Here is a 17,320-nt window from a genome sequence, read left to right on the forward strand (position 1 = left end):
GGTTGGAAGCTTTAAACGGCCCACCAGTTATGTAATTTGCATTGGGTGACGCCCGGTCGCTATTTCCCTCTCCCGTCATGCTGTATAACATACGTTGACGTGGGAGAGAGACGGGGGGGGGGAGGCGAAGAACTCTACTGAGACCCCGAGGAAATGAATCATGCGCTTATGGGCTTCCTTGGCAACCAATACAAGTGCACTTGCGAGGAACCCACTACGCTCTAAATCATTGTAATTTTACTGGGACCCCGAGGAAATGGATCATGCGCTTATGGGCTTCCTTGGCAACCAATACAAGTGCACTTGCGAGGAACCCACTGCGCTATCAATCATTCTAATTTTTGAGAAGTAGGGCAGCAGGCACTGTGCCATTTTTCGTCATTCTGCGGAGAGCCGTCGTACCTGCTAAACGCATGTAAGACATTATGCGCACTTTGTTGATGATGTGCCTGATGACGATGAAGAATTATGGCAGAGGCCTTTGTAATGGGTTGGAAGCATTCAACAACCTACTCGTTGTGCATTTCGCATTGTGTGACGCCTGGTTACAGAATTCGCGTTGTGCGACGCTTGGTGCTTATTTTACTCTTCTACCACGCTATATTGCATATGCTAATTTGGTTCGTTCCCGACATGAAGCCTGTATAGGACGTTTTTGCAAAGCAATTTCAAGCACTGGCATGGCTCAGAGGTTGAATACTGGGCTCCCACGCAGAGGGCCCAGGTTCGAACCTCGTTCCATCCTGGAATTTTTTTCTTGTCTCAATTTTTTTTCTTATTTCGAGCGATACTGGTAACGGACACCGGCGGCGGCGGCAGCGGTGGCGGCGGCGGCGGCGGACAACTACGGCGCCAAAAACGGCCGGTGAAATGATCTCATAACAGCTTTCGCTGTAAAACGGCACAATCAAGTGGTCTAACTTCATGTCACCTGGTAAACCTGCGAAACACTCAATCTTGTAGTTTTGTCATTAGAAAAGAACACAGAAACATCAAAGGTAAACATCTGCCTAGTTGGGGACAACTGAGTCAAAAGGTAAAGCAAAACGGCAACCAATATTTGTTTTAAAATACCCGGCCTTTGAAAGCTAGAGTAGTTTCTTTCAGGGGTGCGAAGGCCCAAGATGCCCAGTTAGACAACAGCGATCGCTTTTTTCTCAAAACGCCAGCATCGACACTGGTAATTTGCCCCAAATGCTTGGTAGCAAGAAAAGCAGTTTTATGACGAAAACATTGCGTTCGGTAGTATGGTTGAGCTTGATGCATGCGTCTGGCCTCCTTAAGAAACGCAGTTTTTTTTTGCAGTTGCTAAGGCTCAGATCTTGGGAAAGTATCTTATGTATAGCCGATTACTATGTCAAGTGTTTAATGTTATGGCGCCGCAGCGGAGCCGGCTCAGTCAGTCGGCCAAACATTTGGTGAGGCGCGAGTGTCCAATTGCGAGGCTTCGCGTAACACATGTACGGGGAATCTGTTGTTTGTTACCATAAAATATAAGTCTTGAAAGCTTTGCTATACTGTAATATTAAATTTACTCACTCTGGGGTATGATCCCTCTTAAAAAGTTATTGAAGAACAGGAAACACCCTCCATTGTAATGATGATCGGCTAAATACAAGACCCCCTAAAATAGCATTCATTACAATAAAACTTACCTGTCATTTATTATATTACGCCAGCGCAATATAAACTCTCCAAGATTCTGGATCATTTGTCATTGACCTTTTCTGCTAATAGCATTGATGTCACTGAGTATTAGATGCTTTATAGTCATATGCATGCCGTTTTCAGAAATGTAGCACTGATCTTATGATTATTTATGAGTCTGTCTTGTAAACTTGCGGCGGAAGGTACAATTTTCAGCTCTCTGTAAGGCCACAACTGATTCCTTTAAAACTTCTGTATTTTTCCTCATTAAGGCCGTGTTTTTTATGAGAACGCCTAGATTCTTTCCGGGATAATTTTGCCCTTATGAAAAATAGTGTGTTACTACAAATGCTAATGTGAGGACAAATCGTTAAACAAGGAACGCCGTTGGAACAAAGATTCTGCAACAGCTGTTGCCCTTACGGAGACAAGTCCTCTCGTTGAAACAATGCCTGCAGCGACATTCCAAGTTCAACGGTTTCTAATCGCTCCAAGATTCCATCTTCCCTTAGACTTCTATATTCCAAGAGTAATTCAAGTGCCTTACAAAAGGGCTCGACGCATTAAAAAAAACAGTGCTCTTCGCCAAGACAGGTTACAAGCATACCATGTAAGCGATGATAATACCGAGTGTAGCAGATTTAAAACACGAAAAATATTGTGTAATGCAAAGCTTTCACACAGTTTTTATTGAATACTAATAGACCACTATATACGATGCTCCTTAGGAAGGAACATATGACTGATTCCTGAAATTTCTACCAACCTGTGCAAATATAGCCACACCGTGGCTAACAGGGAACGATCCACTGTGTTTGTGATTTGCAAAACTAATGTTGCATACCTTCCGAGGCGTCTGATCCGGTGTATTTACATACGAATAATTGTTATGTTCTTGACTAAAATTTTTCTGACTTGTTAAACACTGGCACATGCTAAATTTGTCAATTAGGATATATCTCAATAGGAAATATCACGGTTTTCCATCGTCCTCTCCCACTAGGTGGTATACGACGTTTTACGAGAAAGATGCCTGGGGAGAAAACGGGTTCCTAATGCAGAAATTGTTGTTATTTGCCAAAATAAAGAACCATCTTCGTTCTGCGCCAGGCTTCAACGTTGTTTAGAAATACTTTCTAAAAAAAAGTATATACCTCACAGAACAAGAGGAACACACACGTAAACAGTCAGCTTTCATTTATGTAGTTCTTTGAAAGAAGCAGGCAGCAATTGTATTTATGCTGCCGAACATTGCTATTGATCGCTAAGACCGAAGATAATGTCTCTCCAGTACAGATTTGTTACAGTTGCACTTTGACAATTGAGCTCTGGAGGCGACAAATTACGGAGTCGCCCTACATCGGAAGCGCCACTCTTGCGTGCTTGGTTGACGCTGGCGCGCTCCTGATATGTCCTACTGTCAGCACTCTATGAGAACGCAACGCCGAAGCCTTGCTGGAATTTGTGTGAATATTTTCGAAAAGAGGCACGTTTTGACAGTCAAAAGAATAATCATGGACTAAAAGAAAGCGCGGAATTGTTTACAGGCGCTATCTGTTCACAGAAAGTGTGAGCACACTGCGCGCGGTCGCCGAGATGGGGTTCCGCGAACAAGCTTCTCGCAACAAAGCCAGGCAGTCTCTGAGGGCGAACTACGTTACAGACACTCTTACAGTGATCGGTCTTTATAACAAAACGCAGCACACCAGGATGAAGTCTCAATTAAGCAGTCGCGAGGCAGCGCCATATGTGAGCATTTATAAGACAATGCACAAGTAACCGTTGTTGAGTGGACCTTATCAACGCTTTAATATTTTCTTGAATACTTGAAGGTAACTGGTGCCTACCGCGATTTGTGTGAGCCGTCAGCAAGATGTATTATTTTTTTCCTGTGAGTTCTTGCACGTTTCGTTACCCAGGTATAGTGTCGCACTCCAAGCTTACTGGTCTGCTCATCCAAAAATTTCCCGTCGTTTCATTTTTTTCAGTACATTCATGGGTTAGGGCTAGGCAAACATGAGCATGTGCCGCGCCTTTTTTAACATGATTCCTTCTGCTCCCTTTCCATTCACGTAAACGTGCCAGAATCTAGAGCGTCAAAACGTGCATTGACCAAAGCTTAAAATCATAATCTTCGCGACCGCTGTGAGAAGGAGAAGCCGACTACGAGGCGCAACACATGACATCGTGCAACGCGAAGGCGAACAGTAAGCAACTAACAACGCTCGCTGGACTAGTCCTCCCCTTAACGGCAGTTGACAATGGCCCGCATGAGTTAGGAATTGCAGTCAAAAACAGAGAAGTTATTGCATGAAGTAGCTCCAAAGCGCGGTAAGAACAATATGCAGAGGCTGCAATGTCAGATTTCAATGCGTAACTCTTCTTGGTAAGTTCTCCAGCAATTTTCGTGGCCAAAGGGTGCCTACATAACACAAAAAGCGTGGCTCCTTTCCGGCACGAGTACATCCGGCTGAGTAGAAAACAAATAAGGTTTGGATGGGTCAGCTTGAACCTGGAAGTGAATAAACTTAATTTTGTGGTCGTTGTGGAAGCGGGCAACATATGGGCCAGCTTGCGGGCGAAAGGCATCATTAGCAGGCCAGCGTGCTCGGGCGAGCGTCTGGGTGAGCGCTTATTGCTGCTCACCGAACATCGAATCCTCACAACCGTGGAGAAATCTTCCTCGCGGAAAAGCTGGCTGCATGCGCGTGTTGTATCCGATGGCCCTGTTAACCATTTCTAAGTTTCAAAATCCGAGCTAACACGGCTTCTTACCTTCAAGACACGTGCCAGAGCTGACGCCGGGATGCGATGCGTACGTCCTACACTGCAGAACTGAGCACTGGTCTAACATTTAAGATGCCTTCAAAGACAGTTACTGCATATTGCAGTGCATTTAATTGTTGTAAAGCGCACAGCCGAAGCAGGAATCTCCCTATTTAATCAGAATTACAGCGCAGATGGCTTTCTAAAATTTCGTTGTCAGCGCGCGTTGGTGCTCCCAAGCAGACGACGCGACCGCTGATCCTGCCTATCACGTGACGCCGATGGTGGTGCCAGCTTTTTCAGTGGTGCGCCTTACACCCAATAATTATACACAAATCGGGACACACAAATCGCCTACGGAAGCTTTAGAAAATTATTCATCAATATCTGACTGAAAACTGCAAACCAATGGGGGTAAAAATAAGGAAGGATAAAATGCATGCGAAACGCTGCAACTATTTATACCTTGACTCTAATCGATTCACATAGTGTGTATAGATGAAACGCCCAAGATATTACTTACTGTTTTGAAGGGTATTGCCTGCTGGACGCGTAATTTTGATACAGCATGAAACCAATGCGCGTTAGTAAGAAGAAACCTTTGCCCAGGTCTTATCTGACAGACTTCGTTAAGCAAACGGCTGAAACAACGCTAAAGTAGAAATAACCGCCCATATACTTTCTTTGCGCGGATTTATTGCCTTTTGAATTCCTATGCTTGTGTAAAAGGTCATAATTTTTCGTCACTTCCAACGTATTTAGGTCCACTGCAGGACGAAAGCGTCTCCCAATGATCTCTATTTTACCCTATCCTGTCTGCGCTGATTCAATTTTACCCCTGTGAACTTCTTAATTTAGTCTCTCCAGCTAACTCTCTGCCTTCCCTGACTGCGTTTCCCATCCTTAGGTAACTATTCTGTTGCTTTTACAGTCAATTTGTTGTCTGTCCTACGCATTACGTGGGCAGCGAAGGCCCGATTCTTTCGCTTGATGTTAACTGGGATACGTGCTACCCCTCTTTGTACCCTGAACCATTCTGCCATCATCAGATCTCTTAATGTTATTCCTACTATTATTCACGTCATTGCATGCTGCGTGGTCCTCATATTTTTCTCTGGTTTCTTTTTTATCTTCCATGTTTCAGCCCGATATATTAGAACTGGCAACATGCAGTGATTGTATACTTTTCACCTTAATGACAACGGCAGATTTTCTGGCGCTGTTTGAAATTGTCTGCCGAATTGCTCCTGCCAATTCTTATAGCAATACAGTTCTTCTTGTAGCAATACAGTTCATTAATTGGTGTGTCATCAGCAGTGACCAATAGTTACATAATCATCAGTAGGTGTGTAAAAAAACAGGCTGCTGATCGATTCCTATTCGTTTACGCAGTCACACTCAAGCCGAGGAAGGGGTTGTCGAACTCATGGATGTATGAATTCGCTCAGAATCAAACCCATTCGTAACTTTTAGTGCAATTGAGCCTGGTTCAATTGAGCCTGGTTCAAGTTGTGTGAGTTTGCTACCGGTGGGTTCGGCTGAGTAATTTTTTCGATGAATGAAGAGGGGAACCCCTGTGAGCAAAATTTTGTTAGGCTTGAATCGTCATAAGCCCCGCTGTTCATATTATTCTAGAGAATATGAGTCCAAGTGTGCCCAAATCAAATATAAATGCTGTGAGTGGACGAGAAGGAGTTATGAATAATTTTCCGATCTTAAGGAAAACATCCCTAAAGTATCGGCTATGGCGACAATGCGGTGAGGTGCGCAGGACTGATCGCCCGACGAGGAGTGTGCGGGCTTCAATTGCATCGTCCACCGCCGCCGTGTCCACCACTCGTTACCGTCACCCTCTCCTCCCTCCAGCTAGAGGCACGAGTAACCCTACGCGGTATGTTGATCTTATCACAGCAGCCGCGCAAACGGAGCTAGATGCCGCAAAGTCTAGAGTGGCAGTGCTAAACCACTCCAAGTCTCGAATCGCATCTCATCTCTGCCTTTCTTCCTCGCCTCCGAGGCACGCTGTAGGTCAATGTGGCAGTGATATGGGAAAGCCTCGCTGAATAGCCTCAAACATCTTGGCGCATGCGGCTAAAATATGCCGTGTAAGCGTTCGATTTCACCTTTGCGATCAAGATCGGGTAATGCTAGATTCCACCACGCAAAGGCCGTGGTTTTGTATGATGCGAGCAAAATCGACGAAGGCCATGATGTCTTGGAAGATTATTGTGGGTGAGCTAAGTTAGTGGCTTTGTTTCTGTTCCTCCACAGTGCTCGCTCTACCTGAACCGTGTATTGCCCTCTTCGCTCTCCTCGTCTGGTTCTACGCTTAAAGTTCGCAATAACGTTGCAGAGAAGATCTCAGCTAGAGGCTTTCTCGCATTGCCATGTGAGACGCTTGTTAGCACCCCATACTTTAGAAAAATTCCTAACTCTCCTTACGCATACGAACAATTCACACAATCGTTCAACCAGGTATTCTAACCACTCATATGCTGTATACCTAAAGCTGGTGTTTTGTTCGTGCGATATATATTGTCCACAAGTATAGAATCATTAGCTTACCATTCGGAGCTGCTGGATATGCACCTGGAATGGCATTACCTGTAAGCAGAGTACTTATTAAGCATCCACGAGAAGGACTGAAGGCTAAGTTTCATTGTACTAATTTTTATTTCATGAACTAAAGGTGCAATCCTCCAATGTGTTCCTTCCTCTGAGAACGTATGAATGCGGTCGACCACTGCTACGTTTCTAGACTTACTGGAATAATTTGGCAGATCCCACACATTGTGGGAATCGGTTTCATGCGAAGCAGGCAGCGAGTACTCCTACGCTGCATTTCTCGGATTTCAGCCTAAGGTTACGAGATGGATCGACGTATTTTAAATGCGAAGCATTTCTTAGCGAACCCTAGGCACTTCGCTCGTTTCTACCTACGTATCTATCTATTAATCTGTCTAGCCAGCTACGTCTAGGTACTCTCGTGATCGCCACCTTTACTTGTTGTACACCAAAATTGGCATGGGAGGGTAAGAGGGTTTGACGAATATGACTGTCTGGTCATAATATCAATACCGTGTAAATACTGTCACGTACGTTGTCAAACACTCACCCACAGGCGTGTGGCGCATCCCCATACCACGGGCCGCGGTATGCGGGTGTGCGCCTCAGGTGAATGAAGGTTTATGCCTTCCCATGCCACTTCTGGTCTACACTAACTTAAGGACGCGACGACGAGAGCACCCAGACGCGGGCGGCTAGATAGATTATAGACAGATGCGTAGATGCAAATGCTCAAATTTGCTGGGGTTCGCTAGGAAATGATTCACATTTTGAAGAATGGGGCACTCAAAGGTAACAAAAACACTTCAGCAAATTCGTGATGCACGTAATGCAAACACCATGATGGCATCGAAAGGGAATCTACGCTTTCACCAGTGCCATATTAGAACGCCGCTTGGAAGAAATTCTAAAGAAGCTAGCATTTCCTGTAACGGGTGCAACAGAAAAAGACGGGTAACATTTTATTTATTGAAATACAAGAAAGACGCGTACCATCGAGGAAGAATTTAAGAGAGAACAGAAAAGGGCGTCACTCGCAACTAACTTTATTCTCAGAGCATTCGTGACATATACAGTCGTAGCAACCACGCGCGCGCACATCGCCTCACATGCTGGTCAAAAGACATGCGATAAGAATGACAAAAACGAGTTAATCAAAAAAAGATTCGAAGAAAACAAAAGTCACCACCACGCAGAACAACAGTTGTGTCACTTACGCACATATCTCTCTTCGTTCTATTGTAGTGTGCTTCCATGATTTCACGCACTAAGGTACCATTCCTCTTTCCAAGAACCGATACACTGGAAAACCCAGGCTCACACTTGCAGGAACAGCAATGCTCGGGCAAATGTGCTGAAAGTTTATTTTTCACGGGAAGTGCACGCTCCCTAATTCTGTCGTTTATGCACTGGCCTGCTTGGCCGATATATAACCTACCGCCACTAAGCGGGATCTCGTACAGCACGCCAACCGAGCAGGCGACATACCACCTTACGTGTGCCTCTTCCCACACGGTTAGGGCCTCAGTGCCGTAGAAATTCCTGGGCACAGGCTAGCCAACTTGCAGGCCGCCGAGAACACCAAATGTATCTTGTACCTGTTAGCCACGTTCTTAAGGTTGTGAGCAATATTGTGCACGTACGGCATAACCATGGGCCTTTTTGCCATCGGCTGCCTCTTTCTTCTCGATCCCTTCAATTTTTGAATTAGGGTTTCTGCGACTGCGACGGCGACAGAACTAGGATAGCTAGCTGAACACAGCCGCGTGACCTTATTGTTGAAACTTTCCTGCATTCTATGAGGACAACTTTCCCCAGTGCTCCTTCAAGGCACATGGAAGCAACGGCGCTATTGACATGTTTGGAATGCCAAGCATCAAAATATGGAAGCGCCTTGCCTGAACGCGAAAAATATACCCAACATGTGGGCGTCTCCTAGAAAGTGACACTCAGGTCTAAAAACTGTAACTCGCCGCCAACAGAAAGAACGAGTGAAAAAAAGTCCCTTGGCATGTTGTCTAAAGAGAGCTAAAACCTCATCCACTAAGTTAGTGGTTGTCAAATAAGGGTTAGCTTTAAAAATGACTATAAAATCGTCAACATACCTAACATTCTTCGCCATCGCATTGACTTTTCTGTATTTCAATAAGCATGTACCAACTAGCCCAACAAGTTTTACTAAGCAACATTTTATTTTTATAGCTCATTTTGGTAGTTTAGCCAAATGCGCGGCAACTGGGAAGACGCTAGTTGCAAGTGCAATAAATCATATCGTCGTAATATAAGAATGTCAAACACAAGATAGAACATCCATTACGCGTGGCAAAATGCCGCAACCATTATTATACGGAACATTACTCACAAATATAGCGCGTGAAAGGCGATTGAATGGCCGCGGCGGCCCCATTTTGATCGAGTTGGAATGCTAGAGGCCTGTGTACTTAGATTTAGGTGGACGTTAAAATGCACCACTCGGCCAAAATTTTCGGAGGCCTCCACTACGGTGTCCTTCATAATCATATCGTAGTGTGGGACTTAATACCCCAAGAGCTATTAGAATACCAGAAAGTTCAACATCTGTTACAACTTACCTGACGGTAGCTGCGTCGTTTGCGCAGGATAATTTCCTGGTGCTACAATTTTATCAAAATTGGAAATAATAGACATTAGATCTCTGAAAAAAAAAACATTTTACACCCCTTCCTTGGTAGTTAGCGTGGGGTGAGGCTTTGAAAGTGAGTTTCAAAATATGGCTGTTCAGCAGTGGTAATAAAAGCTATGGCTAGAAAATTTGCAAGCATTTTAAAGCTAGACGCAGGTTGCGTTGGTCTTAAAAATTAGTTTTAAATTGTATTTTTTATTTGTGCGTTTTTATTTTTGATTTAATAATTTTTCTAAATACGTGCTTTTTTAAACATCTGCTGTCTGCTAACATTACCTGCATACACAGAACATTGCAATTTCGTACAAGTGTAGCTACTAATGCTTTACAGAAGTGGACTAAAATTGTTAGCGTACAGCAAAAACTTGATTTCTTATAGTTTTTAACGTTTGTCAATGTTGACAATTGCCCCTTATGAATGATATTTTTATACAAAACTAGACGAATACACGTAGGTTACTGATTACAATTCCAGTTATGTAACCGCCAATAGTTTATATGCGTGAAAAATTTTCTTTCCTCATGCCGGACAGTTCCAGAGAAAAAGGTACACAATCTCCGAAAATGTTGTTTCGAGAAAAACTGCGGAGCATTAAGTAGGGGTACACGCACATCTGGTATCCTCGTGTCAAAAAAAAGTGAGGAATGTTTTTGAAGCCTCGAGTACCCAAGTGTGATATATTTTGCGAAAGATAAAAAAATTCTTGTCAGATGATTCCAAAACCCAAAATTCAAATTTTCTGACCAAACGAAGTCTCAACCAACCTTAAGCGAAATTCTGCTCAACTGAGGCGTACGCAAGCTACGAAGAATGCGATAAATTATGTCGTAGTTATATAGTAATACCAAACAGAAGACTACAAAAATTATTACACTTGGGACATTCTGAAACCTTATTACCGTTATGAACATAACTCACGTAGGGCATCAGAGGGGAATGTCCAATATGTATTACGACTTATTCGTTGGTGACTGTGGCATTTGAAGAGGATAATTTCCTGGGGTGCGATTTTACGAAAACTAGAGCAACTACAGATTGAATTTTCGAAAATTTTATTTATACCACTTTTATGGTAGTTAAGATAAATTGTCGGCAACTGGGACACGCGTGAGTTACGAAAAATACAATAAATAATGCCGCAGTTATATATGAATACCAATCCAAAAAAAAACTTGATACGCATGGGTAACTGCTGAAACAATATTATTATAAACATAACTCACATAGCGCATCAAAGGCGAATGGGCAATATGTGTACATTGTGCCATACTATGTCAAGACAGTGAAAAGCTCGGATAAAAACAATGACTGTGGACTATGAAAAATGTCAAGATCAGGAAAATTAACATTATAGAAACTTTGTATTCTGTGAACGGTAGAGTGTTGGAAGAAGCAGGCGGGTACATGAAACGGTCTGTTCTCTCTGGTTAACTTACGCGGAATTCGAAAATTAACACTATTGAGTAGTACAGGGCATGATAGATACCATGAACTAGCTTGTAAAGAAATCACAGATCAGAATGATTTCGTATGCAGTGAAGTAATGCCAATGATAATAATCCAGCAGTATTGAACGAGATCCAGAGCGATATGTAGAAAAGCGATGGTAATATATGCCGAGGATTTTTTTCTGGACATGTTGAATAGTGTTACCGCTGGATTGAGCAATGCCATTCCATATCACGGACGCATACTCAAGTTGTGGAAGACGTATTGCGGTGTACAATTTGTGGAGGGCTATAGGAGAACTGAATTCTCGAGGTATTCTGCAAACACATCCGAGAGAACGAATGCCCCGCATAGCGGCACGCTTAACGTGAGCAGAAAAGTTTAACGTGCTATCAACAACACCTGATTTAATAAACCTTGCATAAAGACACAGAATTGACAGAGTATTGAAATGATACGCTAGATGTTTTGCGAGTGATAGACATTAATTTTGTCTTTGAGGTATTCAGAGAATGGTTATTGCCGTTGCACCATTCGGAAAAAGAACAGAAATCTGACTGCAGCAAGCGACAATCGTTAACTGAATGAATTTCCTTAAATATCTCGATGTCATCGGCATACAAGAGGAAAGAAGAATTGCGAATGGTAAAAGAAACATCATTAACGAAAATTAAAAATAGGAGTGGGCCTAATACCGACCCTTGAGGGACCCCACTAGTTACTTTATACAAAGAAGAGGTTTGGCCATTTACGGCAACATAACAAGATCTAATGAGCAGATAGCTGTGCAAAAGATTTACAATCGACAAGTCAACGTCAAAGTGCGCAAGTTCAACCATAATCAGTGTGTGGCTGACTACGTCAAAAGCCTTGCTCAGGTCACAGTAGATTACGTCAACCTGTCCTCTTGAGAAATAGGTGTGGAGATCTGCGCGATGAAACTAGCAAGATTTGTGGTAGTTGAGCGGCCAGCAAGAAAACCATGCTGATTTGGAATCAATGAGTTTTTCACACTAAAAGACAACATTTTGTGTAGAGCCAGTTCGAAGGTCTTTCATGTGGCATATAGTAGAGAAATCGGGCGATAATTACAAACATTTCTTTCAGAGCCCGACATAAATGCTGGGAACACGAGCAGTTTTTTACGTAATATAATATAATAATATTAATAATGATGATGATGATGATGATGATAATAATAACAATAATAGTAATCAATTAATCAATCATTTATTTAACGTGCCCAGGAACAACCGTGAGGTCTTTGTGCAGGCGCACGCAAAAAAAAAATAATAAAAATAAACAATACAATACAGACAGTCTTCAGAAATAAAAAGGGCAAAAACACGTAGACAAAGAGAAATTAACACAAAAGAGGAGGAGTAAAATAGGACAATATGAGAAATATTGAAGGGGAATAAAAAACTAGATTGCACATATACAACTATGCGGGAAGACGTAGAAGGGAAGACTTTGTACATTGTGCCATACTATGTCAAAACAGTGCAAAGCTCGGATAAAAACAATGATTGTGGACTATGAAAAGCGTCAAGATCAAGAAAATTAATATTATAAAGACTTTGTATTCTGTGAACGGTAGAGTGTTGGAAGAAGCAGGCGGGTACATGAAACTGTCTGTTCTCTCTGGTTAACTTACGCGGAATTCGAAAATTAACACAATTGAGAAGTACAGTGTAACGGGCGATCAACAAGGCAACACTGTGTACAACCAACAGAGCAACGCCTGGCAACGCTGTACGCAAGCGTTCCTTTTGCTATCAATAAACCAGTGTTCTTGTGTCCACCACCGTGTGCAGACGCTTTCTACAAGACGCTTGATACATGGTGTCAGAAGTGGGACGCCACGATGACTGAACTACGCCCGCCCGAGCCACTGCAATTAGGCGACAACGCAGCGGCGTCCTGGCAGACATTCAAGCAGCGCATCGAGCTGTACCTGATAGCTACGGAGCCCATCAAACCACGCAGTAAGAAGCAGAAAGCTGCAATTTTTTTGCACGTCGCCGGGCAAGAAGCAATTGATGTGTTCAATACCCTGAACCTGACGCCGGAGGAAGCTAAAGACTACGACGCTTTGGTTAAAGCGTTTGAAGCCTACTGCTTGCCCAAGTGTAATGAGACTTACGAACGCTACGTGTTTCGCTCGCGTCGTCAGGCACACGGAGAGCCATTCGAACAGTTCTTTCGGGATTTGCAGCTCAAAGCAAGAACGTGCAACTTTGGTGATTTACGAGACTCCATGCTGAGGGACCAAATCGTGTATGGCATTTCTAGCGCTTCCCTGCGTGAAAAACTTCTTCGCAAGAAGGACCTGACCCTCGTCACAGCAGTGGAATACTGCAAGGCTGAGGAACTTGCTGAATCGCAAAATAAAGCGTGGGCTGAGGAAAACAAGATTGAACCTGTTTCAAGAACGCCACTTAGGAAGGTACGAAAAAAATGCCGGTACTGCAACTTGTCACACGCGCCAAGAAAGTGTCCGGCGTACGGCAAAATATGCAACAACTGCATGAAGCCTAATCACTTCGCCGCCTGCTGTACGAGCAACCGAGCAGCTGTTGGTGACGTGGTCGACGGAGTGGAGAGTGACGGTGACTTCGACGTTCTGGAGATCAGGTCAACGGAAAGCAAGCGTGGTCACGAAAGTCGCGATTGGGTTGTAACAACGAACATTGAAGGAAAGCAGGTGCAGCTGAAGGTCGACACCGGAGCGCAGGCCAACTTGCTGCCGCGTTCGCTGTTCAACAGGCTCGGTACTAAACAGCAGCCGTACCCCACGAGGAGCATCTTGCGTCATTATGGGGGTGGTGAAATACCACACTGTGGAAGGTTCGCCTCGCCGTGCAGTTAGACAAGCGACACGTTCTGCTGGAGTTCTTCGTAGTAAAGAAGAAGCAAGCAATTTTGGGCCTCGAGGCTAGTGAGCAACTTGGTCTGGTCAACAGAGTCAACGCGGTGGACAACAGCGACGGTTACGCAAGCCTAAAGCTGACATATCCAAGACTATTCACCGGCATTGGAAGGACGCGGCACGAGTACAAAATGGTGCTTAGAGAGGACGCTGTCCCCGTAGTAAAGCCAACCCGGCGCGTGCCTTACGCACTCAGAAAGCCACTCAAGAAAGAGCTCGACCGGATGTGTGCCGCGAACATCATTGAGAAAGTGGAAGAGCCGTCGGACTGGGTAAGCCCCTTGGTTATCGTGAGGAAGAAAAATGGAGACTTAAGAGTTTGCATGGACCCGCGGGCAATTAACAGGGCAGTGAAAAGAGAACACTTTCAGTTGCCATGCCGGGAAGAAATCGAGGGTGAGCTAGGGCAAGCAAAGTTTTTCAGCAGACTTGATGCAAACAGCGGTTTTCATCAAATTCCTTTAGATAGAAAGACTTCAGAAATCTGCACATTCAGCTCCCCGTTCGGTCGTTATCGGTATCTCCGATTACCGTTCGGTATTTCATCTGCACCCGAAGTTTTCCAGCGTACCATGAGCCAGATATTCGATGACCTCCCAGGAACGCGTGTGTACATTGACGACGTGCTTGTGTGGGGTTCTAGCAAAAAGGAACACGATAAACGCCTGCACAAAGCGCTAGCAAGGGCACAGGCTGAGGGCCTTACCTTGAATGCGGAAAAGTGCATTTTCGGACAAACTGAAATCACATTCTTGGGCGATAAAATTAGCTCCAAAGGTATTGAGCCTAATCCCGACCTGATAAAGTGCATCTTAAACCAACCTGCGCCAAAGACCAAGAAAGACGTCCAGCGCTTCCTTGGAGCAGTTAACTATTTTGGAAAGTACTTGCCACTGTTGTCAGCCCACACTGAGGCCTTGCGCAGCCTAATCAGGAACGATACAATTTTCGAGTGGACGCAGGTTCACGAGCGTGAGTGGGAACAACTCAAGATGATGCTGACGAAAGCGCCAGTCTTGGCTGTTTTTAATTCCGAGCTTCCCACGAAACTGTCGACGGACGCGTCTGCGTTTGCACTCGGAGCGGTCCTTTTCCAACAACATGGACGCGATTGGCGTCCCGTCGGATACGCGTCGCGAGCACTCACAGAAACCGAGCGAAGGTATGCTCAAATAGAAAAAGAGGCATTAGGCATAACATTCGGCTGTGAAAAGTTTAACGATTATGTCACTGGAAGACATATTGCTATCGAAACTGACCACAGTCCATTGTTGGCGATTTCAAAGAAAGAAATAGGTGACATGCCACCGCGTCTGCAGCGGCTATTTCTTCGGCTGCTGAAATATGAATTTGATTTGCAGTATGTTCCAGGCAGCAAATTAGTTGTTGCTGACACCTTGTCAAGCATCCCAGCCCAGGAACACCCAGGCAAGGGCACAACAGATGTTGAAATTCATGCTGTTGGCGTCCTTACTTCAAGTGTGGGTCCAGCCACCCTCTCCCGTCTGCAGGCAGCAACGGCCAGTGATGAAACGCTGCAAGATGTCATTTTGAGATTGCAGTCGTCAATCCCAGTAGAGGGTGAACTAAAGTCCTCCACAGCAGAGCTTACTGTGGTCAACGGAATACTGCTAAAGGGAACCAAAGTAGTGGTACCTGCAAGCATGCGAACGGAGATGCTGAGACGAGTGCACCAAGGGCATCTCGGGTTAGGGAAATGCAAATCGACGGCCCGCAAGTTGATGTATTGGCCAGGAATGGCAGCAGATATTGCCCATTTTATTGACAGGTGTGACGTCTGCAAGAACTTTGCTTATCGGCAACCTGACGAGCCCCTTCTTCAGCGTGCCGTCCCTGACTTGCCGTGGGCTAGAGTTGGTGCAGATCTTTTCCAGCATGCTGGAAAGAATTTCTTGGTTGTCTACGACGCCTACTCTAATTTTCCTGAAGTCGAACAGCTAAAGGAGACCTCAGCAACAGCTGTCATTCAGAAACTACGTCAGATCTTTGCAAGGCACGGGTTACCATTAGAAGTTTGTAGTGATGGCGGCCCTCAGTTCGCGTCAAAAGAGTTCAAAGATTTTGCGGCTCGATATGACTTCAAACATACAATTTCAAGTCCGCATTTTCCCAGATCCAATGGACTCGCCGAGAAGGGCGTCCAAGTGGTCAAGCGGATTCTGGACAAGATGGAGAGGAGTAAAGAGGATTTCTATTTAGGCCTTCTGAACTACAGGGTGTGTCCTCTTGAGGATGGCCGGTCGCCAGCAGAGCTGCTGATGGGACGAAGTCTCAGAACGCTGCTTCCAGAATTCTCAGTGTCACCCCCAAGGCCCGTGCGAAAACATGTGCAAACAAAGACCCCAAGAAGGGCACTTGCTCTATTACAGAAGGGAGACGTCGTCCGCGTTCTCAATGATGGTAGATGGGAAATAAAAGCACAAGTCCAAGATCTCGTGGCGCCAAGGTCGTACACCGTTCTGACAGAAGATGGCCGGGTTTTCCGTCGAAATAGACAACACCTCCGCAAAACGCCAGAAGCGTTCTGTCGATTATCCCATTACAACGCCGACGACAGCGACGACACCTCCGATTCATCTACAAGTGGAGCCATACCGCACGGGCCAGAACCTCCGCAGGCTACGCACGACCGACCGCCAGCCGGCACATCAGGCTTACCGAACAGTGACGATTTCTACCGACGATCCACCAGACCACAAAGACCACCACCTCGCCTGGCCTACACTCACGGATTCCAGCAGAGTGAAACAGCCTAGGAGAGAGGACAGTTACCGACCGGCGTTAAATGTCTTCTGTATTTTCAGTGTTTTTTGTGTGATTCGCCTTCAAAGAAAGGAGGATGTAACGGGCGATCAACAAGGCAACACTGTGTACAACCAACAGAGCAACGCCTGGCAACGCTGTACGCAAGCGTTCCTTTTGCTATCAATAAACCAGTGTTCTTGTGTCCACCACCGTGTGCAGACGCTTTCTACAAGACGCTCGATACACAGGGCAAGATATGATGCCGTGGACTAGCTTGTAAAGAAATAAGAGATCAGAACGATTTCGTCGGCAGAGAAGTGATGTCAGTGATAATGATTCAGCAGTATTTGAACGAGATCGAGAGTCATTTTTAGCAAAGCGATGGTTATACATGCTGAGGAATTTTTTCTGGACTCGTTCAATGGTGTTACCGCTGGATTGAGCAATGCCATTCCATATCACGGACGCATACTCAAGTTGCAGAAGACATATTGCCGTGTACAATTTGTGTAGGGCCATGGGAGACCTGAAT

General features: G+C 44.8%; 2 protein-coding genes and 1 long non-coding RNA gene across 3 annotated transcripts in view; 2 read left to right on the forward strand and 1 right to left on the reverse strand.

Annotated features, from left to right (window-relative positions):
• Positions 1 to 7,020, reverse strand: part of LOC119383696 (uncharacterized) — a 45,213-nt gene extending 38,193 nt beyond the window's left edge. The window contains exon 1 of the long non-coding RNA XR_005181714.2: positions 6,979 to 7,020. This is a non-coding gene — a long non-coding RNA (uncharacterized LOC119383696). The remainder of the gene's footprint in view (positions 1 to 6,978) is intronic.
• A 5,937-nt stretch (positions 7,021 to 12,957) lies between these two features.
• Positions 12,958 to 13,962, forward strand: LOC125757375 (uncharacterized). The gene has a single exon (XM_049412927.1). The coding sequence runs from the start codon at positions 12,958 to 12,960 to the stop codon at positions 13,960 to 13,962; it is 1,005 nt and encodes a 334-aa protein (XP_049268884.1).
• A 191-nt stretch (positions 13,963 to 14,153) lies between these two features.
• On the forward strand, positions 14,154 to 16,799 carry LOC119381897 (uncharacterized). The gene is made up of 4 exons (XM_049412928.1): positions 14,154 to 14,294; positions 15,384 to 15,603; positions 16,135 to 16,358; positions 16,662 to 16,799. Exons 1-4 carry the CDS (start codon positions 14,154 to 14,156, stop codon positions 16,797 to 16,799), a joined length of 723 nt encoding a protein of 240 aa, XP_049268885.1.
• Positions 16,800 to 17,320: the final 521 nt, after the last annotated feature.

This window comes from Rhipicephalus sanguineus, chromosome 2 (genome assembly GCF_013339695.2).
Source record: "Rhipicephalus sanguineus isolate Rsan-2018 chromosome 2, BIME_Rsan_1.4, whole genome shotgun sequence".
Classification (NCBI taxonomy): domain Eukaryota; kingdom Metazoa; phylum Arthropoda; class Arachnida; order Ixodida; family Ixodidae; genus Rhipicephalus; species Rhipicephalus sanguineus.

Excerpts from the sequence above, each read along its gene's own strand:
- LOC119381897 (XM_049412928.1), top strand. The coding sequence starts at position 14,154 with ATGGTGCTTAGAGAGGACGCTGTCCCCGTAGTAAAGCCAACCCGGCGC. Across the intron at positions 14,295-15,383 it reads TGGAAGAGCCGTCGGACTGG|TATGTTCCAGGCAGCAAATT; the intron begins GTAAGCCCCTTG and ends TTTGATTTGCAG. Across the intron at positions 15,604-16,134 it reads GTCGTCAATCCCAGTAGAGG|TTTCAAGTCCGCATTTTCCC; the intron begins GTGAACTAAAGT and ends TCAAACATACAA.
- LOC125757375 (XM_049412927.1), top strand. The coding sequence starts at position 12,958 with ATGACTGAACTACGCCCGCCCGAGCCACTGCAATTAGGCGACAACGCA.